Here is a 24,383-nt window from a genome sequence, read left to right as displayed (position 1 = left end):
AAAGAGAGGGTAGGGTTAAACCTATCTCAGAGATTTCAGTCATATGAAATATCAAGTCTTTTAGGTCTTCTAGGAGTAGTTTGAGTTTAGAGGGTTGTTACTTGATTACCAGTAAATGCAAAATGGGAAAAAACTCCAACATAAACTGGATTTGTGCTTAAATGATACCTACAGTAAATGAAAACAAATTTAAATGGTTCTCTACCCCAAATGTAGGTTTAGATATATACCTTTAGAATTGTCCTGGCCACTTTGTGTTGGTACTGGACATGTGACACAAGGAGTTAGATATGGGTCCACACAAAGTGAGCTACAAAGGTTTTTAATAATTTTTGAATTGGGGCAGGGTGTCCTTGTTGTACACTGCTGAAGTAGTTTTGCTATACACTGAGCTGCATAGTTTTGTACTAGTGTATTCTCTTCTTTTTTAATTGTCTCCATTAATGGCTTTATGACAGGATTTAATTTCTCTGGAAGCTGCTGCAAACTCACAACTGCACATGCAGCAAAAGTATGCACTCTCAACTGCAGCACTTGCCACTCCTGGTTGGTCTCTGTAACTGTCATGTGGACCTGCTGTCGTTTACTATCTAACTGCTGTAACACTTGAGGATTTAAATCAAAAGATGATGTGACTTCATTAAAAACAGCAGTGACCTATTAAAAAAAGAGAAATTAAAAATCATTAATGACATCAATCCTAAATAGTCTGTAAACTAAAGGGCAACAGCAAGCTTTGTTTCAATTTTAAGTTCCACAATATCCAGTATTATTTTAGTATTCAGTAAACTAAATATCTAAAATCTCCCAAATTTAGGGACTCCTGGGTGGCTCAGTGGGTTAAGCTTCTGCCTTCGGCTCAGGTCATGATCTCAGGGTCCTGGGACTGAGTCCCACATCAGGCTCTCTGCTCAGCGGAGAACCTGCTTCCCCCTCTATCTTTGCCTGCCTCTCTGCCTACTTGTGATCTCTCTCTCTGTCCAATAAATAAATAAAATCTTAAAAAAATAAAAAATAAAATAAAATCTCCCAAGTTTAAACTTTAATCTGACTTAACAATAACACCGTATTCTTTAAGTGTTCATGTACCACCACCACAATACCACTGACTACATAGCCTATACTACGTCATATACCTGAAACTAATGTAACACTGGTGTGTCAACCACACACACACACACACTCTCTCTCTCTCTTTTTCTCTCTCTCTACGGAAATTAACAAAATTACCTATCCTTTAAATATATCTAATAAGTTTAATAGAAAATTACACAGAATGCCAACACAGTAGTTTGGTGAAATGAGAAATCTATCAGCAAATATAAACTAAATTAAGAAATACCAAATCTCACCAACTTCCTTTCACGGAAAAATACTCTTCTCAATTTAAAAACTTTTGGGCGAGGGGCACCTGGGTGATTCGGCTCAGGTCATGATCTCAGAGTCCTGGGATCAAGCCCCACATCTGGCTCTCTGCTGAGCAGGGAGCCTGCTTCCCTCTCTCTCTCTGCCTGCCTCTCTGCCTACTTGTGATCTCTGTCAAATAAATAAATAAAATCTTAAAAAATAAAAAAAAAAATAAAAAACTTTTGGGCCAGCTATCGGTAAGTGGCTAAGTATTAACTGCATTATTTTCATTCTTTCTTTGACCTCCCTTCTCGTGAAAATGCCGGGGGCTTGGGGGAATACATAAAAAAAGGGAAAGAAACTAATGCAACAGTCATGAATGTTTTACTCACCAAGAGTTGCCTAAAGCTATAACCTTGTGATATCAGACTACTTTACAAGCCACATTAAATGACTGTTCAATACATCTTTAACAATTTGAGATATACTTTACATACAATACACCCACTTAACGTGTATAATTCAACGATTTTTATTCTACACAGAGTTGCCCATCACAATTTTAGAACATTTTCATCATCCCCAATATAAAATTCATACCTGATTAGCAATCATTCCTCGTTTCTTTCCAGCCCTATGCAACCACTTATATATTTTCTATCTTTATAGATTTGCCTATTCTGGACATTTCATATGAATGGACTAATACAGTGTGTGAATCTCTTGTGACTGGTTCCTTTCATTTAGTATGCTTTCAAGGTTCATCAGTGTTGTAGAGATGAATGTGAGATTTCCTTTCTCATAGTTTTTTTTTTTTTTTTAAAGATTTTATTTATTTGTCAGAGTGAGAGAGAGAGTGCACAAGCAGGGGGAGTGTCCAGCAGAGGAAGCAGGCTCCCTGCTGAGCAAGGAGCCCAATGTGGGACTCCCTGAGGCAAAGGCAGACGCTTAACCAAAACTGAACCAGCCAGGCATCCTGAATGTGGTATTTCTTTCCCTTTGCTTGCCAAATAATATCCCACACTATATTGTATTTATCCATTCATTAGTTGAAAAACATTTCCACCCCTTAGCTACTATATTGAATGATGAGTCTATGAAGATTCATGTACAAGTTTTTGTGTGAGCATGTTTTTTAAATTAACATCTAAAGACTGTGTAATGGCTTACATAACAAAAATAGTCTTCTTGTTTGATAGGTAACTGTAATCTTACAGAGACTCTAAAAATAGATCCCGTCTGATAAATATTAGAGAAGCCTGTAACATTGAAGAATTTTTTTAATGGAGAATTAAATTTTTTAAATTTAATTTATTTTAATTTTTTAAATTAAATTTTTAAATTTTAAATTAAATTTTTAATTTTTTAAAAAATTTTAATTTATTTTTTTAATTTTTAAATTTTAATGGAGAATTAATTTTTCAGACTTACAAATAATTTTATTATGAACAAGACTGATAATACTGTCCTCTTATTATGAAAAACAAAACAGGCACACCATCAAGATCTCCTTTTATGCCTATAAAATACAAAACTCTTTAAGTTGAGCTGTATCTGCTTGACCTAGTCCATTTGCTCACTACAAAGAAACACAATCAATATAGCTTATACTTTCTACTTTATTTATTTGCGTTCTGCCTAAGATTTATTGGAAACAAGATTTCACTGCTTAAAGTTTGAAAATGCTGTCCTAAATATACTAAGATTCTGTCAATTTTCAATGCTTCTAAGCTATGGAAAAGCTTTCCAATAACCCCATATTCATTAATTCATTCACTCATTCAACAAGTATCTACTGAAAAATACTAAAAGATGAGTAAGATCCAATGTCTTCACACACTCAAAAAATGCAGAGACTAATAAGGGAGAAAGATGTATAAGTAAAAAGAATGCAACATAAAACCAAGATAAATGCAAGTTACTATGGGACACATGGGTTGCTTAACTTTTCTCAGAGGGTAAGATTAGTGGGCGCTTGCAAGATGAAGTCAGCACTTGTGATTTTTATTTTTCTTGAAGATTTTAATTATTTATTTGAGAGGGAGAGAGGGTGGAAGCGCAAGCAGGGGGAGAGGGCAGAAGGAGAGGGAAAGGTAGCTCAAGCCCAAACTTGAGCAGAAACTGAGACTTGGATGCTCAACCAAGTGAGCCACTCAAGTGGCCTCTTGTGATATGGTTCTTAACGGATGGGTTAAGTCCAGAGTTGTAAGGACATCTTGGCAAAGAAAGTGAGGTGGTGAGTGCAAAGTGAGGCACTGTCCAGGGAACTGAGAACAGCTAATCATGGCCTGAGTATAGGGTGCAGACGGAAGAATGTTAAAGAGATGAACCTAGGATAAACACAGAGAGGGTTGAGGGCAGGGAATTCCTGACAAACGAAACAGGAGCTCAGACTCAGAAGTGAGAATGAGTGAGGCACAAGAGGTGAGTGAGCATGGTACACTTCTGTAAGAAAAACGTGAACTATGCTAAAAGGGCGAAAGTTTGAGAAATAATGAAAAGAGATGAGGAATTTAGAGAAGGTATGAAAAGAAAGGAAAAAAACTAAAAAATCAAGGAAAACAAAAATAATGTTTTTAAGTAGAAGAGGGATGCCTTCAGAGTGGAACTAAAGGACTTTACAAGCCTGGCACAACAGGGGAGATGAAATGGACCAGAGATCACGGGGAGCTTTAGAGATGACTCAGGACCTAGTCATAAAAGTACTAAGGTCCTCAGGTTGTGACAATGAAATCAGAGAAAAGATAAACATATGAGGCTTTCTGAAAGGAAATGGTAGCAAGATTTGCAACATTTTACTGTTAAAAAAATTCCACAGGATGCCTGGGTGGCTCAGTTGGTTAAGCAGCTGCCTTCGGCTCGGGTCATGATCCCAGCGTCCTGGGATGGAGTCCCACATTGGGCTCCTTGCTCGGCAGGGAGCCTGCTTCTCCCTCTGCCTCTGCTGTCACTCAGCCTGCCTGTGCTCACTCGTAAACCCAAAACTAATGTTAACACCGTGTTACCTAACTGAAATTAAAACAAAAACTTTTTTTTAAGTGAGCCAAGACTAGTATTTTTATTTACTAGTACTTTTAGGTCAGATATAATTTATATAGAATGATCTGCACATAATTTACAGAAAACAAAAGTGTAAAGTTTGTTGATACACCCATGTAACTACCTCTCTCATCAAAATACAGAACATTTTAATTCTCCAGAAAGTCCTGTCACTTTTTAGTCAACACCTTTCCCATATGATTAAGAACCAACCAGTTTCCCAGATGCCAATGGGGTGCCTGGGTGGCTTAGTGGGTTAAGCCTCTGTCTTTGGCTCAGGTCATGATCTCGGGGGCCTGGGATCGAGCCCTACATTGAGCTCTCTGCTCGACAGGGAGCCTGCTTCCTCCTCTCTCTCTGCCTGTCTCTCTGCCTACTTGTGATCTCTCTCTCTGTCAAATGAACAAATAAAATCTTTTTTTTTTTTTTAAAGATTTTATTTGTTCATTTGACAGAGAGAGATCACAAATAGGCAGAGAGGCAGGCAGAGAGAGAGGAAGGGAAGCAGGTCCCCCACTGAGCAGAGAGCCCAACTCGGGACTTGATTCCAGGATGCCGGGATCATGACCCTAGCCGAAGGCAGTGGCCCAACCCACTGAGCCACCCAGGCGCCCCAAACAAATAAAATCTTAAAAAAAAAAAACAAAAAAAACCCAGTTTCCCAATTTCTATCTCTATAGGTTAATTTTGCCTTTGTAGAACATCATATAAATGGAATCTTATAGTATGTACTCTTGTATGCAGGCATAAAATAAAAACTTTAAAGTAAAATAAATAGCCCTTCCCTCAATACTTTCTTTCTGAGATTCTGATGTGCCGGGTCAAAACCATGGACTAATTAAGCTGATGAAACAGTAGTTTCACTGAAGAGTAAGGTTTGAATAAGAGTGAAAAGTGAAAAGCTTGAAGAACGGGTCATCTGATAGATTTACTTTAATTTAAATATTTAATTTTTTTTTTTATTTTTATTTTAAAGAGAGAGAGCTAGCCTGTGCTCGAGTAGGGGGAGGGGCAGGAGGAGAGGGAGAAACAGACTCATGCTGAGCACAGAGACCAAAGTGGGGCTGGATCCCATGACCCAGAGATCAGGACCTTAGCTGAAATCAAGACCTGGACACTTAATCAACAGAGACACCCAGGTGCCCCTGACAGATTTAAAAAGAAAACATTTCCATACATAAGCAAGCAAGCAAACAAAAAACCCACACACAAAAAACACCAAAAACCAAGTGGGACTATATCAAAACTAAAAAGCAGGGGTGCCAGGGTGGTTCAGTCAGTTAAATGTCTGCCTTTGGCTCAGGTCGTGATCCTAGCGTCGTCCTAGGACAGACTGCCCACCCTCGACAACCGGGGCGCCCCCCCACCTCCCTGCAGCTTCAGCAGGGAGTCTGCTTCTCCCTCTGCTCCTCCCCCCACTCATGCTCACTCACTCTCTCTCTCACTCTGTCTCAAATAAAATCTTTTAAAAAGGCGGGCAGGAGGAGGCCTGCCAGGGTAGCTCAATCAGTTAATCATCAGCCTTCCACTCGAGTCATGATTGCAGAGTCCTCCGATTGAGCCTAATGTCGGGCTCCCTGCTCACTGGGGAGTCTGCTTCTCCCTCTCCCTCTGCCCCTCCCCCTGCTCCTTCTTTCTGTCTCTCTCTCCCTCTCTAATAAATAAATAAAACCTTTAAAAAATAAATTAAAGGGGCACCTGGGTGACTCAGTGGGTTAAAGCCTCTGCCTTCGGCTCAGGTCATGATCCCGGGGTCCTGGGATCGAGCCCTGCATCGGGCTCTCTGCTCAACGGGGACCCTGCTTCCCTTCCTCTCTCTCTGCCTGCCTCTCTGCCTACTTGTGATCTCTCTCTCTCTGTCTGTCAAATAAATAAATAAATAAAATCTTAAAAAATAAATAAAATAAAAAATGAATTAAAAATTCAACATGCACTTCACACTATAAACATTAATTCAATATGGATGACAAATCTAAATATAAAAGCTAATACTGCAAAACTTCAGAAGAAAATGTAGTGAATACCTTCACAATTTGGAGATAAGAAAAGGCAATAAAAAACAATGAATCACCAATACACATAACAACATGGATGAATTTTAAAAACATCATGCTGAAAAAAACCCTTATACCAAACAGCACAGAGTGTAGGATTCCAATTATATGAAATTCTAGAATCAGCAAAACTAATCTATGGTGGAGGAAAAATCAGAACTTGAGAGCATGATAGGCAGGAGTTGAAGTGTGTATATCTGTAACTTGATAGGGGTTTGGGTTTCATAGGTATACCCATCTGTTGAAATTCATCAAATAGTTTAAGATTTGTGTACTTCATAGTAAATAAACTTCACCTCACAATAGAGCAAAAAGCAAATACTGAATTTTAGTTAATGATATATATACATGTTGAAGTATACCAGTATCTGCAACTTACTTAGAAATGCATCAAATAAATAAGGTGGACTGATGGCTGGGTAAGTAAATAGCTGCATATATATATGTGATAAAGCAAATTTACTAAAATGTTAACTATGCAATCTAGTTGGTGAGTATATGAATGTTCACTGTGTAATTCTCTTCTTACCTTTTCTTTACGTAGCGAGTATTTTTTTTTTTTTAAAGATTTTATTTATTTATTTGAGAGAGAGAGACAGTGAGAGAGAGCATGAGCGAGGAGAAGATCAGAGAGCGAAGCAGACTCCCCATGGAGCTGGGAGCCTGATGCGGGACTCGATCCCGGGACTCCAGGATCACGCCCTGAGCCGAAGGCAGTCGTCCAACCAACTGAGCCACCCAGGCGTCCCACGTAGTGAGTATTTTTATTGTAAGTTGAGAGAAGTGAGGAGAATCACTCAGGAACTTACACAGAAGCAGTCTTTTCTATACTACTAGAGTTTGTTTTGTTTTTTAAGGTTTTTATTTATTTGAGAGAGAAAGAGCCCATGCACAAGCAGAGGGTGGACAGAGGAGGAGGGAGAGGGAAAGAATCAAGCAGTCTACATGCTGAGTGCAGAGCCTGATGCAGGGCTGACCTCAGGACCCTGAGATCATGACCTGAGCTGAAACCAAGAATTGGACCCTTAACCGACTGAGCCACTTAGGCACCCCTCTACTCCACCAGTTTTAGGCAAAACTGAGAAATGACCTCAAAATGGAACAGCTTTCTCTGATAGAGATATGCTGGTTTGTCAGAATCAGAGATTTAAAGAAAATTCCTTCCCCATCCCCAAAGTTCAAAAAAAGTCAATACAATGAAATAACTTTTCTACAAGGTATGGATGGCAGGCTATTAGGCCACAGACAGATTCAACCAATTAGTGTTTCTGCGGTTAGCTCACATGACAAATTTCTAATCTTTATTTCATGCTCAATCTAAAATTAAGAAAGTCATTTTTTTCTTACTCACCAGGTCATTAGCTTGATCTATTGTAAAAACACTGTTGTTTACTCTATTACCAACTTCAATATGTGCATCAGCTAATGATGAAATAAGCTGTTTACACTCATTCTGCATTCGCGTGAATGGAACGGCAATTTCATCATAATACAAATGTTCTGAAAGGATATCAAGTAAACGTGGCTGCACAGCTACGGTAACAGCTTTACACTCCTAAAATATAACAGACAAAAAACATTCAGGGCAAATATATAAACATAACTCTAGAGATATATACATCTTCACTTGCAAACTACAACGTTCTAAATTCCTATTCATTCTGAATCTGTGTTGTTACCTCCCAGAACATCATCGTTAGTTGCACAGAGAAAAGGTATCACACCCAAACTACTCTAAAATTTTAATATGAATGACTCCAGAACATGCACATGGAACTGTTACAATTCCATTACATTTTGCACCTAATTACTCCTACTTTACTCTGAATTTACATGAAGTTTATATACATATAGCACATATTTTAAAAAATCTATAACTGTAAAAAGAAATCAGTCAGAAAAGAACACTTAGCATGCATTAAAAATGTTATTTGAAAACTCATTATTAGATGTCTTAACAGCTGAACCCATAGCTTCACATGCCATACTGTAGAAATGGATATATAATTTAAAAGCTACTTACCTGCCCCCAAATTTAACTAACCCTTCCCACTCTCTCTGGTTGTTGCCTGCCCCAACCAGAGGGGGAATGGCCTCAGTGGTGAGCCAAGAGGGGTTCTGTGGGATCTGGGTGATCAGCCTGGGCTTCACAGAGTAAGTCCAGAGAAGCTCTGTGAGGGTCCAGAAACCGAACTGTCAACACTTGCTGCTGAGTCTGAGAGGCACAAAAACACAGCATCACTGCCTCTCCAGCACATCGAGTCCTGCCTAAAAACAGATGAGCCTCGCTTCTTTCCAGAGGCAAAGCTGGGGTCTCAGTTGCAACAGAGCATGGCTCAATTACTTTTAGACATAGCTTATAGCTTTGACAAACTGCTAAGAGGCAGTAACAAGAAACTCTCACAGCAAGTGCAGACAGTTAAATTTCCAGAATTCCAGTTAATGGAATAAACAAAGCCAGCAGGAAGTTTCTTTGATTTACAGAAGTCAGTCTTACACAAAATCACACATCTTATTAGAAGTTAAAGGTGTAAAGAGGCTGCAGGAAATGGCTTATTTGAAAACATGAAGATTTTCATTTAAATGTGGAGGTTTTATTCTTCCTGTGACCCAAAATTCTGCCCTTGCTACTACTCAAAACAAATGAATCTCTATTATTCAAAGCCTCTTATCTTTTATAGTTTTCAGGAACATATGAGATATAAAGTAATGAATGACCAACAGTTTCCAGACTGTTTCCACACTAAACATGTGTTTTTAGGAGGGACATTTCTTAACAGACTGTAGTTTCAAGAGCAAACATTCATTACGTATGGTCATAGTTAGTAGTCTCAGGTACCAAATTAGGGGTCATAAGAAAAAAGTCTAAGGTTAAAAGCAAGTGGAAGAGAGACTATGTTTCACATTATAATTTAGAATACTTTTCTATAACTGTTGCATTTTTATACAAAGAAAATTTTTTTCTGTTTGTAAAATACAATGAAAATAATCCTAACAGCTAAAGGAAACTGATTTACTTGTCCTTGTCTTCATTACTTTTGGGGCAAAATCTTACCTTTTGTAAAGCAGCCCATTCACAGATTACCAAAGCAACGCTAATTCTCTGTAAGGCAGATTTGGAGTTCAAATGGAAGAGCAGCAACTGGCCAAGGGATTCAGCTGGTTTAATTTCTTGGGTTACCACATTTACACCTGGATCACAAATACAGCAACAAAGTGCTCCTAACAATCTATGAGGGAGAAAAAAGAAGTTATTACAGAAATTACTTAAAGTTTCCCTTACTGAAGCTATAACTTTTCCCACAAAAGACCTAACTCCTATGTTATTTTCATAAGAAGACAGATATCTCATTTCAAACTTTTAAGAAAATGAAAACTGTTTTCTTACACTTCTTCTTACTCTGTAACCAGTGTCCTGGAGGAAGTACTGACAAACACATCAGAAGAATATTCTGGTTAAAAAGCTTCTGAATTTTTGCATACTCACTTGGCTGCCATCATTCTGGCCCGCATAACCACAAAATCCCTAGTGGAGGGGTCTTCCATGATGGTGTCTGCACCTGCAATGTATTCCTGAAGGACTTCTTTGGTTTGGCTTTGGCCTTGGCGAACCTTACCACCTGTTTTTTCCTAGAGGGAAAGAGGGGGAAAAGAATAAGGAAAAATTAATAATCAAATTTAATAGGCAATTTTCCTCTGTACACAAAAATACTCTCATTTGTTCTCCCAATAAAATATAATTCTTTTCACAAAATTTTAACACATTAAAATTATTATGCATTTGTAAAGTTCCTCATAAAATAATTTCTCTGTACATTAATTAAAATAAAATAAAGATACAAATTTCTTACATGGTTACCGTATTAATTAGAGCTGAACATATAAATACATTATGTCCTCTACACTTACCTTGGCTCTGGCTTTTACTTCTAGCAACATATTTAAATCAATAGGTAAATGAGAAGGCTGCATCATTAAGCAAAGCCAAGCTCCCATCCATGGACAGGCAGCTGCTACCACATACTGAACTGAAGCTTTGCTCAACAGTTCCATCCAAACCTACAGAGTGAAAGAGAAACATGAAAAGTGAAATTTTCCTAGTGAGGGTTAATAAGACCTAATACTTATTTTTAGGGACACTGAATTGCAAAAAAAAGGAAAAAAAAAAAAAGTAAAGTACATAGATGAATTTTAGAAGTCAGTATAAAGGCTCATTTTAAAATATTGCTTGATAGGTCTGTATACTAAAAAACACAAAAGGAAGTTTTAAAGAGAGGAATAGAAAGAATTTCCTTCAATATTTTGTGAAAATCTTAAATTTAAAATATAAGATACCCATAACAATAAAAGTTGTCAAAATTCCAGTCATTAAAATCCTCTGCATATATCATAAAGCTTGATACTAATGCAGCCCTATATTCAACACACATGCTTTGGGGGCACCTGAGTGGCTCTGTCGGTTAAGCATCTGGTTTCCGCTCAGGTCATGATCTTGCAGTCCTGGGATCCAGCCCTAAGCGAGGCTCCCTGCTCAGCGGGGAGTTGTCCTCTCCCTCTCCCTCTTCCCCTCCCCCAACTCATGCTTTCTCTCTCTCTCTCAAATAAATAAATATTAAAAAAAACAAAACACGCACACACACACTTCAAGATATAACAGTTCCTAATATATAACCTCTGCTAAAGTTAGAGGTGGTAAGATCCTAGTATAAATAAAGAGAACAACTTAAAGTTGTTGATTCGTGATCTTAATAAGGTACCTTTCTTGGTGCCAAACATAAATGTAACTAAAAATAAACAGAAATAACACCACTGCTAATCCAAGGCTATTAACGATGAGCTGCCTCAGTGACAACAGTTCAAGACTGAATTACGACAGTACCATCTCCCTCCATAAACATTATTAAATATATCAAATTACTCTTCTTTAAAGGATTCTAACACATACAACCAATCTTGCTAAGGGGAAAAAATAAATCTAAACCACAAAAATCAGATTCTATATATATTACCAATGAATCCCAAAAGATACTTGCAGAATCAATAACCATACAGATACACAGCAAAATAAGTGATACAAAAAAAGTTTTTCTTCATTTTCTGTATTGAGGCTATCAGAAGAAAGTGCTTAAAACACTTGCCTAGTAGACTTATAGACTTAACTATTATACTCCATAAGAATCCTATTTCCTTGTCTCATAGATCTCCACACTTTTCAAATGTGTTGATTTCCAATTTTTTAAAATCTCTGAGCAACAACAGTATAGCAATTATGAAAAAATTTAAAAATCTACTAAATTACTGGGGAAAAGAATACCGATATATTCACTGTGTACCTTGTGAATGAGGTCCAGAATTTCCTGGCTGCTTTCTAAAACACAAAACTGAAAAATGTGTCGCAGCATATCAGGCAGGATAGGTATAAGCCAAGATGAAGAGTTCTGAAAACAAAAACAGCATCAAATCTATAGTATAGAATTCTTAGGTGTTAGCTTATTTGAAGAGCTACAAGTCAAATAATACAAGTGTTACCAAAAAAGATGGTAGGTATAGCTTTATCAAAAGGGTTCGACTGGGTGATAAATTTTTACAAGATTTTGGAGCAACCGTATCATATTTGTTATTCCAATGGTCTGGAGAAATTAAGTATCATAAGAACTAGTATTTTTAAAATGCAGATTCTCTAGTAGCACAGCATGGAGACCACTTAGTAGAAAATACAAGACAAGACTGGGAAAACATCTGAAGACCAAATTCACTTCACCTGAACAACGTGCAAGCATCTCCTTTTCAGTATCGTTGCAAAAAGTAATAGAGCTTTAGCTCACTATTAGTATTATCTTAAAATACTGCAAGGTATAATCTGGACCATCCAGGGCCAATCTGTATCTTGCAAATCTGAAAGTTGACCCACTTATTTTCACTAATTTTGCATCTGTCTTCCAGGAGACAATTATTGAGGAAGGAGATCTAATGCTGTTGCTTTTTATTTGTAGGTTTATTTAATTAGATTGGTGGGGGAAGGAACAGGTTACAGTGAAGAGTGTATTACTATTTATCAGTCTTTAAAAATTGTCCTCCTTGAAATTCCTCTCTTTGGAACTTTTTTTAAAGTCGTTAACAGACTTTTATATGCTACTAAGTAGGACTCTACTTATCAAAAATATCCCCCCTAATCTTAGGGAATATCTACAAAGTGCTGATGATAATTTAGCATTAGTCTAGCACAGTGTAAACTAAAATACAGAAAAATTCCTACCACAGTGTGTATACTTGACCAAGTTTAACTATAATCAGGAACACTATTACTCAAGTCATAAGTGAATTTAAGCTTTACAAGGCTTTTGAAAAAAATTTTTTGGTCCGTGTTAAATAATTAACAGAGTAATTACTAGCACTTCATGTTAGTGCTAAATGTAGTCCCCAACATTTTTGTAAGGAGCATCAGATGAGGGAGAGGGGCATTTGTGGGAATTATTGAAGAAAATGACTGATGGTCATAAGTATGACACAGGTGGGGTAGTTTTTTCCCAGTTGTTTTATTAAGAATGATGTTCCTTGCTGTATTCGGCCTTCCTGGAACTCAGAATAGAGTTGATGAAAACGGAAATAGAGGACTATCAGACCATTCACTGTTCCAGACAATCAAAGTGAAACTTCCAGCCATCTATACTCCTTCACACTACCCTCCAGCCAATTTCCTTTCACTTTCTCTTTAGTGCCATCATGCACTCTCTTGCTTCCAGAGTTTCACATCCTGCTCCTTCCTGACCCTGTTCTTCACCTGCTACTATGAGAATTCTCCTCATTTTTCAGATCTTAGCTTAATCTTCACTTTTAGCAGGAAGGGTACCTTCCCTAACCTTCACTCACCTCACTAGATAGGATCCAAAAGCATCCTCTACTTCCCTTACCAGGTACTTACCTCTTTATGTTACTAGAGCTTGTCTAGTTGTCTATTTTTCTCCTGCCTTGTTTAGTTTCCTGTTTTAAGCTCTACAGAGGGCAGAGACCTTATTTTTCACTGATCAGTATCCAAAGAATGATAAGCACCTAGTAGGCACTAAAATATTAGTTGAATAAATCCATAATTTCTTATAGGAAATGGTCCATGTCAGACAGTAGTTAGTAATATGTGTAATCTCTCACAACTGTAGTTGGTAATAAACCCCTAATTTGCAAAATTGACAAACAGAGTAAGCTTTTACCAGTACCCTTTTCCTATACTCCATCTTTTACCTTCCAACAAAAGGGTCAGATGTGGAAAAAAGCAGCAGCAGTCTGATCATCACTCACATGAACAGCTGATTCCTGCCTGTAGGCAAATTCATCATCATTTCTTATCTCCCTATCAAATGATTTGGTGTTGCAAGGGAGGAGATTTGGAAAAAAGATACCATAAAGTGATGAATCACACTGAGTTCTTTCATTAATTTGGTCTGAAATCCCATTTTGGCCCAATGCCAAAAGAAGAAGAAAAAAAAAAACCCACACACAAAATTGAACCAAGCTCTGTGTTTACATAATTTATAATGCCTGTTCTATTCATTTACCCAACCAATATTTACTAAAAGTCAGCTAAATATTTAACCTTTGCTCTTGGCTTTTAATGTCTTTGAAAAATCTGGCCAATACCTAATTATGTTAATGTTCTCTAACGCCAATCTTAGTTAAATATGTTCTTTTGGTCTTTCTTTTCCTCTCTACATATGCTTATGAGACATTTCTTACATCCTAGATCCTCAGATTCCAACTTAATCTCATATATGTATTTTTTTCATGCTAAATTTTCATGCTAAAGCATACCTTTCAAACAAGTCAATATTGTAATGGAAATTTTGGAATGACTCATAAACTGGCTGTGATACAAGCAGAACGGAAAAGTTGACCCAGTCAAGAGAACAAAAGACTGATGTCCAACATATTTTTCTAGATTGAGGAGTCAAGTTCTAGCTACAACACTTATTGGTAACAATGCTAGTTATCCTGATATTCCAGTAAAGTAGTTCACTGATAGACATATAGACTCATAGATATACTCTTTATGTACAAACACAGTCATAGGCTAAAGAGACAATACAGAAAGGAAAAATCAAGTGGCAAAGTCCTTCACTTTGATTGCCAAATTGCCAGTTTAACAAAAAAAGTTATACCTTGATTTTATGCCCTAACTAGTTTGGTTTGCCTAAAAGTTCTTATTTAATGATCCCTAAGAAGCCAAGTTTGCCAATACTTTCACATGTTAACATCACAGATGCTATGGTATTAACTGTCATTTTATTTAAGGATATTTTAGAGATGTACATGCCTACATACATACTCACCATGGGATAAACTTTAAGATTAAGGACATTCTTGTTATAAAATCTTCCGGTTTCATAAAGCAAAATATAACAAAAAAATTACTGAAGATAATCAGAATACTTTCAAGGAAATAAAGGCATCAGTCTTTAAGGGGTATTGTTGTACTGAGGAACAGCCAGGCTTAGCCTCAACATTGCAGTTATTGAGAGGAAAGGGTTGAGAAGTTAGAAAATGAAACCAGAATAGAACTACCAGTAATTTAAAGATGGATTCATTTTTTTCACTTTGTACTTAAGATGACTTCATATACAAAAGTGAAAAAGCAATTCAACAGATACTTAATCCATTTTGTATCCACGTAAAATTTAAAACTGCAAGTCAGCCAGAACTGGACCTGAGTCTGAGCCAAATAACTTACTATGAGTTGTGTAGGTACACAAACTTGTGGAAGTTTAATTTTTGGTCATCAGTTCCCTCATCTGCAATACAGGAATAGCAGTAGCCACCCATGTTACATGCTTACCAGGTTTCACAGCATAAATTAAGCCCTCAATAGTAACTTGGATTATTACTATAATTAAATATCATTCATTTATATATGAGGCATAAGAATGATATTTAATTCCAAACTGTTTAGGAAAGAATTCCCAGAACCAGAAGTGTTAATTATTGTTCTTACTATGTACTATTATTTATATTTTTATAGCATTAATATCTTAAATCACTTTCATGTATATTCTCTTACTTAGTCCATATAACTCTGAGAAAGACTGGATGGAGATGATCACCAGAAGGTTTAAAATACTTGACCAAGGTCATAAATTTAACAAACAGTAGAGCTGAGCTTAAAACCCAGATTCTTTACTTAGTTATGCGATCTTTTCATTACACCACTGAAGAAACAATAGTGATAGAAAGCAGCTCAGAATAAGTAAGGCAAGTTAAAGAACAGATTTTTATCACCACAGGTCTATCATCTCTCATCCAAATTCTCTGGGGCCAAGTATGTTTTTAAATTCAGAGTTTTTTAAATTTTAGAATAATGAAGTTGTATGTGCTGAATGCTATATAATATCCTCAACAGGATCTGAGGTAGCACCCAAATAAAGTATGTTAATATTTCTGAAGCAAAATTTGTGAATGGGCACATTTAGTGGGATAAAGACTTATGAACAGTCTCTCTTCAGAATGAACACGTTTTTCCACCAATAAGCAGTTTTGTAAGTTTACCCACCTTACAAAAAATCTTTGGATTTCAAAACTGCAAATAAGAGACTGAACTTGTATTACAAGATAGTTTGCAGACAGCTATGAAGCAATCAACAGTAACTACCAGGAGGGGTGCCTGGATGGCTAAAACCATCTGCCTTCAGCTCAGATCATGATCTCAAAGTCCTGCGACTGAGTGCCATGTCTGGCTCCTTGCTCATGGGGGAGTCTGTTTCTCAGTCTGCCTCTACCCCCACTCATGTGCATGCTCGCTCTCTCTCAAATAGATATATAAAAATCTTTAAAAAAAAATTTAAGAACATGAGTAACCATCAGGAAAATGCTGTGGCAAAGAATACAGTAACAGAACTATCAGACATGGTTTAGTCTATTTTCTCAGAAAGCAAATAATGTTGCTGATATCACAGAAGTAACAATAGCCATTAAGTGTTCACTTATTAATGACTTCAGATAAAGAAAAAAAAATCACAGTGAGCTGAACAAGTTGGAACTATTTTGCAGCACCTGTTCCCTGAAGTAAAGACAGAGAGAGGAAAAAAGAGAGATGATATTCTGGAAGGACAATGGCTATGTGTAGAAGGAATTGTAGGGGGCTGGTGATGAGCCATGTGCCAAATACTCTCATCAAAGGAATCAAAGGGCTCCAAACAGGTAAAGAAAAAAATAAAACTATTCGCAGATAACATGATACTATACGGAGAAAACTCTAAGGACTCCACCAAAAACTTACTAGAACTGACAAATGAATTCAGTAAGGGCACAGGATACAAAATCAATATACAGAAATCTGCATTTCTATAAGCAATAATGAAGCAAAAGAGAAATTAAGAAAATAATCCCATTTACAACAGCACCAAAAATAATAAAATACCTAGAAATACAATTAACCAAGGAAATGAAAGACCTGTACTCTGAAAAATAAAACACTGATGTATCCGGCTTTTGTGTTTTTCTTTGTTATTCTGGTATGTGCATAATCCTTTATTTTTTGAGTTTTAATGTTTGTTGTGTTTCTGATACCCTTTTGTATTAGTTATCTATGCCTTTAACTTCTTTATCTCTCCTTAAAAATTTTTAATGGTATCACTAATGAAATTTCCCATTTCTGTCTAGCTTATATCTTCAGATTGTCTCTCTACTGAAAGTCACACTGCTGAGGGTAATTCAAAATGATAAGCCAATTCTGGAAGACACTTTCTCTCTCTCTCTCTTTTTTTTTTTTAAAGATTTTATTTATTTATTTGACAGATAGAGATCACAGGTAGCCCGATGCAGGGCTTGATCCCAGGACCCTGGGATCATGACCTGAGCCGAAGGCAGAGGCTTTAACCCACTGAGCCACCCAGGCACCCCTGGAAGACACTTTTTTAATAAAATTAAACATACTGCTTGTGTTCTTTGGTATTTACCTAAGTGCACTGAAAACTTGTGCCCATACAAAAACTCCATGTGAATGTTTAAAACTTTATTCATGGGCGCCTAGGTGGCTTAGTAGGTTAAGTGTCTGACTTTAGCTCAGGTTATGATCCCATGGGATCCAGCCCTGCATCAGGCTCCTCACTTAGAGGAAAGTCTGCTTCTTTCTCACCCTCTTCCTCTGCCCCTTCTTCTGCTCGTGTGCATGTATACTTTCCCATATAAATAAAATCTTAAAAAAAAACCTTTATTCATAATTCCCCAAAACAGGAAGTAACCAAGATACCCTTCAATAGGTAAGTAAATGAACTGTGGTACATCCATACAATAAAACATTATTTGGTGATAAAAATAAATGAGTTATCAGACCACAAAAAGACATAAAGAAACCTTAATTTCACATGGCTAAATGAAACAAGCCAATCTCAAAAGGCTACATATTACATGATTCCAACTATCTGAAATGCTGGAAAAGTCTAAACCATGGAGACCAAAAAAAGAAGTGACTGTTAAGAATTTGGAAGGAAGAAAAGAGGGATCCCTAGATGGAGCAAAGGAATTTTCTTAGGGCAATGAAACTATTTTGTATGATACTGTAATGGGGGATACATACCACTCAGCATTTATCAAAACCCATAGAATCTACAATACAAAGAGTGAACTCTGATGTAAACTATGGACTTTAGTTAAGTGATAATGGATCAAGACTGGGGTGCCTAGGTGGCTCAGCTCGTTAAGTATCTGACTCTTGATTTCAGCTGAGGTCATGATCTCAGACTTGTGAGATCAGGCTCCACATCAGGCTCCATGCTGGGCATGGGGCCTGCTTAAGATTTTCTCTCTCTCTGCACTCCCCTGCCAAAAAAATTTTTTTAAATGAATCAATACTGGCTCATCAAGTATAAAAAATGTACTACACTACAATACACACTGTGTGTGTGTGTACAGGCATATAGGGGCATATTAGGAACTATGTACTTTGGAAAAAAAAAAGAACCATGTATTTTTCACTCAATTTTTCAGTAAACTTAAAACTGCTCTTAAAAGTAAAGTCTAGGGGCGCCTGGGTGGCTCAGTGGGTTAAAGCCTCTGCCTTCGGCTCAGGTCATGATCTCAGGGTCCTGGGATGGAGCCCCACATCAGGCTCTCTGCTCAGCAGGGAGCCTGTTCCCCCACCCACACCCCCGCCTGCCTCTCTGCCTACTTGTGATCTCTGTCAAATAACCAAATAAATTCTTTAAAAAAAAAAAAAAAAAGTAAAGTCTATTAGGGGCGCCTGGGTGGCTCAGTGGGTTAGAGCCTCTGCCTTCGGCTCGGGTCATGATCCCAGCCTGCTAGGATCGAGCCCCACATCTCTGCTCGGCGGGGAGCCTGCTTCCCCCTCTCTCTCTGTCTCCCTCTCTGCCTACTTGTGATTTCTGTCTGTCAAATAAATAAATAAAATCTTAAGAAAAAATGTAAAGTCTATTAGAAAAATAATAAAGAACAACATGAAGTGAAGAAATCTGGTAACTTCAAGAGGGCTAATAACCAAAGTAAATTTAAGAATGCTTCCATCAAAACATTTGGGCAAAACGCGCCTGGGTGGCTCAGTGGGTTAAGCCGCTGCCTTCAGCTCAGGTCATGATCTCAGGGTCCTGGGATCGAGTCCCGCATCGGGCTCTCTGCTCAGCGGGGAGCCTGCTTCCTCCTCTCTCTCTCTGCCTGCCTCTCTGCCTACTTGTGATCTCTCTCTGTCAAATAAATAAATAATAAAAATCCTTTAAAAAAAAAAAAAAAACACAAAACTGAAATGAAGTGAAAATTCAGAAAAATACATGACAGTTTTGTCATGCCTGATCAACTGAGGATTATAAAACAAACCTCACAGTTCTTCCTCAGAAGATTGTGATTAGATAAAATTTTAAAAATAAGGCAAAACAAAATTTACACATACTAAGTCACAGAAGTGTAACACAGTACCGTGCTGCAGATTAAAGCAAGTCCACATGGACTATCTCCCCACCTTTTTTAATATTCCTAATTCACAGAGAATGCATGATTAGTGAACATAGGAGAGACATATACCCATACTATAATCTATTGTCAAAAAATAAATAATTAACCACTGCTTTTTAAATATGACTGGTTCAAACTGTAGTACCCACAAATAACAGCATGTCAGAATGGATTCCTTATGGTATTTCCCCAAATTCTAGTATTCTGTTTGACCTACTGTCATTTTTAAAATAGAAATCTGACGTTTTATAAGCAGGGGAAATGCTTTTAAAAAGGGAAAATGACTCCTGAAGTACACTACCCTTGGAAATACCATGCTCTTACGATTAAGTAATTTTTGGGTGCCTGGATGGCTCAGTGCTTAAGCATTTGCCTTTGGCTCAGGTCATGATCCCAGGGTTCTGGGTTAGTCCTACACCAGGTTCCCTACGAAGCAGGGAATCTTCTCCTCACTCTCCCTCTGATCCTAACCCCTGCTTCTGTGTGCGCACTCTCCTTCTCTCAAATAAATAATTTTTTAAAAGATTTTATTTATTTGAGAGTGAGAGAGAATGATAGAACCAGTGGGAGGAGGGGCAGAGGAAAAAGCAGACTCCTGCCCAATGCGGGACGTGATCCCAGGACCCTGGGATCACAACCTGAACCAAAAGCAGACACTTAACCAACTGAGCCACCCTAGGCGCCCAAGATTAAGTAATTCTTAAGAGGAGGCAAGTGCCTAGCAATTTCATCATCAGTCTTTAGGGGTCATACTGTAGAACTCCAAATACAGCCTTATTTTATATAATTTCAAGATCACTATAGTTATTAGTTCTTACCTGGTCCTGTGTTGATAATAAGGTAAACAGAGTCTCCAAAGCTGCTCTTCGAACTGATGATATAGTGTGATGCAAAAAAGGCCAGACACGTGGAACTAAAACTGTGAGTGACTGCTGAATACTAATAAAGAAAACACAAATTAATCTTACTCATTCTCAGCTGAAACTCTGTTGGTATATTATTGAAACATGTCCTTGTGAACCTAGTATCTTTCTTGATGGATAAATTCTAAAAACATACAAGTTTCATAAGAACATTCATTTACAATCCTCATTCACAACTGTTACTATAGCACCAGAGTAGCCAGAGCCAACAGTCATAAAAAAAATATGAACATTAAGTTCTATGGCACTAATGCCATGAATTACCTTTTTAAAGTAAGAACTTTCTAATGTAACTACCCTTATTTTCAATCTGTCCTTACTCAGGAAAATGGGACATGTATCTCAACTGGCAATCAGGCTACACAAAATTAAGATTGTTAATTGTTTCTTCTTTCCCATGGTGAATGCCAATGGGTAATCATTAGATGCACAGAATTTACATTCCCCTCTTTGGGGTCACCTCTGTCACATATCAAATGAGCAAAAGGTGGTATGGTAATAGTTTTGAAATTTTTCATCTTGATTTAGCATTACTAAGAAACCTAAAAAAAAAAAAAAAAAGAAACCTCAACTACCTTCCTTCACAGATTAGAATTTAAGTGGAAAAACATGCAAAGCCACATCAATGCTAATAACTTGGACCAAAGAATTCCTGCCACAACCATGAGCATTTATAAAAATTACCTTAGATTAGAAAATGATCTATAAATAGCATTTGAAATATGTAACTCTGTAGAAAAAGGCATGAATAAAAAATACAGCAAGTGTAACTATATATTCTTTTGTGGTTCCTGAGGAGGCCTATCTTTTAACACTATACTCATTACTTGCAGGTTTATATCAACATCACTTCTTACATTTACTTACACATTTAGTAAATTTACTCATAAAATTCTAACTTAAACACATGCACAGAGATGCTAAAACAGACTTGATCCATGTAAAAGCATTATAACAAGGTCTTAATAGTATGACTGCTCATGCTCCCAAAGACATGCTGCATTTCTTACATAAGCTGGAAAGTATCTGCCAAACATAACATATGAAGCAATTTTTCCAAAAATGCAACTTCAAAAAAAATTAAAACCTTTATTATTTCACATTGAATTAACAGAATTTTCATTTTCTTATATTATCTAGCTTTCCTGACACTATCTATTAAATTTTTTTTTTTTTTTAAGTCCTAAGTCCTTATTTAGGGTTGCTGTTAATAAAGGCTCATAGTCCAAACCCACTCCACCCACTGTTTTTTTTTAAATAAAGTTTTACTGGAACACAGCCATGTTCACTCCTTTATGTACTCTCTATGGCTGCTTTTGCACTACAATGACATAGCTAAGTAGTTTTGACAATGATGATATGGCCTACAAAACCAAAACTACCACCATCTGGGCTTTTGCAGTAAAAGTTTGACAACTTCTGATGTAGGGTAATTAAAAACTCTTGCATTTTTCAGCTTGAAAAGGGCATTCAAATAGATGAACTCATTTAACCCCTATAGTTTCTGGGGTGCCTGGGTGGCTCAATTGTTAAGCATCTGCCTTCGTTCGGCTCAGGTCATGATCCCAGGGTCTTGGGATCAAGTCCCACATCAGGCTCCCTGAGCAGCGGGAAACCTGCTTCTCCCTCTCCCACTCCCCCTGCTTGTGTTCCCTCTGTTGCTGTGTCTCTGTCAAATAAATAAATAAAATCTTTAAAAAAAAAAATCCCTATAGCTTTCACTACTAATTGAAAGTACCTGAAAATTATAAAATCCCATATATACACTACCACTTTTTCTCTTCCTTTGCTTTTATAGCCACTTACTTTGCTATCCCAACTTGTAGGCTGTCCTACTGGCCTAAATTTAACAGAGTGTTCCCAGAAGGTTATTATTTGAAATATTCTGTACATATTTTTAATACATCTCAAAGGGCCAGAAATCATTTATAATCATAATCATATGAATATTTACGAAACATCCTCACTAGGCTAAGAATGAACAGTACTTAATTTTCTCATCTGTGGTTTTTAGAGTTGCATATGAATTTTTTCTTCAATATCTCCAAAGATATTATTTGTGTGTGTGTGTGTGCTATTTTTTTTTTCTCCAAAGATACTGTTAATAGTAACAGTATAATTCAGTGGCAATCTAAAAGGTAGGGAAAACATTAATCAGCTGAACTTTATTTCAATTATCAGGAGAGGAAAACAGGTGACACTTAAAATTTTTGGTTTATGTTTGGCCTCACTCAATCTCTACCTTTGGCATTATAATACATTATTATGTATTCCCTTCCTGATGAGTAATTATTGAAGTCAAGAGCAAAAGCTGGAAGGAACATTACAAGAAAAAGTTCAGGGACGCCTGGGTGGCTCAGTGGGTTAAAGCCTCTGCCTTCGGCTCAGGTCATGATCCCAGTGTCCTGGGACGGAGTCCCACATCAGGCTTCCTGCTCAGTGGGGAGCCTGTTTCTCCCTCTGCCTGCCTCTCTGCCTACTTGTGTGATCTCTCTCTCCGTCAAATAAATAAATAAAATCTTAAAAAAAAAAAAAAAAAGACATTAAAAAAAAGAAAAAGTTCACAGAGGAGCAAATTTTGGAAAATATAATGCTGATATTCAATGATAATTCTTTAGCTAAATGTCTCTAAATAAAGCTGAAATTCTAAATTCTGGGGCTAGAGATGAAGATAATATGCAGTGATTCTATTTCTGAAGTTAACTATCATAGGATGAGCAAGATGAAAAATTATATAACCAAAATAGCCCAAGGGTAAAGAATATGACCTTTTTACCTTCCTGCCCCAAATATACTGGTGGTTAGAGAGTAAAAGAAAAGGCTGCTTGAAAATACTAGTCTTTGACATCCCCAACTTATGGTGCTGTTCTTAAAGACGCTAGGCTTTCATTTTTAGGTTTCATTATCTGGAAATGTATGTAAACACTTTTTACTTTACTCCCACTAACTACAAATAATTACCTGCATTGTTGGACCTGAGGATAAGTTAATAAGGATGAAAGAAGAGTCATAATACTATTTGTTGAAGCTGTAAGATCATCTAGTTCCAGAAGAGCATCCCATAATGTATTTATAATGAAGGGTACCTATAAGATCAGTTATTAAGAAAACATTTATTTTACACAAAATATCCACAAGCCACGCCAGACTGTAGCCCCTAATGATTCAAAAACATTTACAATCCCCATGCCTTTGATAGTACCAGCTTTGAGCAAAATTAAGGAGACATTATTTGCCTTTAGTAATTCTCTATTCCTCTTCAAATGCCACTCAACTCTACTTTGGCACTTCCCACTTCCCTTTCTTACCAGGCTCATAATGGAAGGGAGAATTCAGGAATTAAGATAGCCAACACTCCATTTTATGCCAATACTCTATTTTATGTAAAAAAACAAACTCTGAAAACAATACAGTGTACACACACAAGACATGACGCTCTGTGTAAAGTAACTTTAATATATTTAAAACAATACTAATCATCATGAAAAGACAAATTTAGTTTGAGCTCTTAAGTAAATACTGCTTGCTGCACTTCCAAATATATGTGTTCTGGTTTTAATAATAGAAAAGAAAGTCAGACAGATTGTAAAAGAGGCCATTTCAAAAAATGAAACCAGATTAAAAAAATCAAACCAAAATCAAAACAAAAAAAAAGAATCCCGTATGTCTGAAAACCAGAAGTGAAATAAAGAAGAAAGGGTTGCTTTATTCTCAAAGATGTTCCCTATGTATATTCTGTACATGGAAGGGAAGTAGATTAGTAGACAAAGTTCACTCCTTCAAGAATAATATGTAAGTGAAATTGTACACATCAGAGCACAATCTATCATAAGAAAAACAGAGGATGGGGGATGCCTAAGTGGCTCAGTTGGTTAAGTATCTGCCTTCAGCTCAGGTCATGATCCCAGGGTGCTGGGATCGAGTCCCACATCAGGCTCCCTGCTCAGTGGGGAGCCTGCTTCTCCCTCTGCCTGCTGCTCCCCCTGCTTGTGCTCACTCACTCTCTCACTCTTCTCTCTCTCTGGCAAATAAATAAAAATCTAAAAATAAATAAATAAATAAGAGGATGGGGTGG

General features: G+C 37.0%; 1 protein-coding gene across 1 annotated transcript in view; it reads right to left on the bottom strand.

Moving 5' to 3' along the window:
- The window catches only part of BTAF1 (B-TFIID TATA-box binding protein associated factor 1), a 97,241-nt gene that overhangs the window by 33,274 nt on the left and 39,584 nt on the right, over positions 1-24,383 (bottom strand). The window contains exons 13-20 of the mRNA XM_044240097.1: positions 23,270-23,394; positions 20,204-20,324; positions 11,774-11,878; positions 10,350-10,499; positions 9,928-10,070; positions 9,496-9,670; positions 7,792-7,995; positions 231-657 (exon numbers count right to left, since the gene is read on the bottom strand). Of these exons, the coding sequence (XP_044096032.1) occupies positions 231-657; positions 7,792-7,995; positions 9,496-9,670; positions 9,928-10,070; positions 10,350-10,499; positions 11,774-11,878; positions 20,204-20,324; positions 23,270-23,394 (1,450 nt within the window). The remainder of the gene's footprint in view (positions 1-230; positions 658-7,791; positions 7,996-9,495; positions 9,671-9,927; positions 10,071-10,349; positions 10,500-11,773; positions 11,879-20,203; positions 20,325-23,269; positions 23,395-24,383) is intronic.

The sequence above is a fragment of the Neovison vison genome, chromosome 2 (assembly GCF_020171115.1).
Source record: "Neovison vison isolate M4711 chromosome 2, ASM_NN_V1, whole genome shotgun sequence".
NCBI classification, from domain to species: domain Eukaryota; kingdom Metazoa; phylum Chordata; class Mammalia; order Carnivora; family Mustelidae; genus Neogale; species Neogale vison.
The sequence above is the reverse complement of the archived record's forward strand: the minus strand, read 5'-3'. Positions and strand labels throughout refer to the sequence as shown.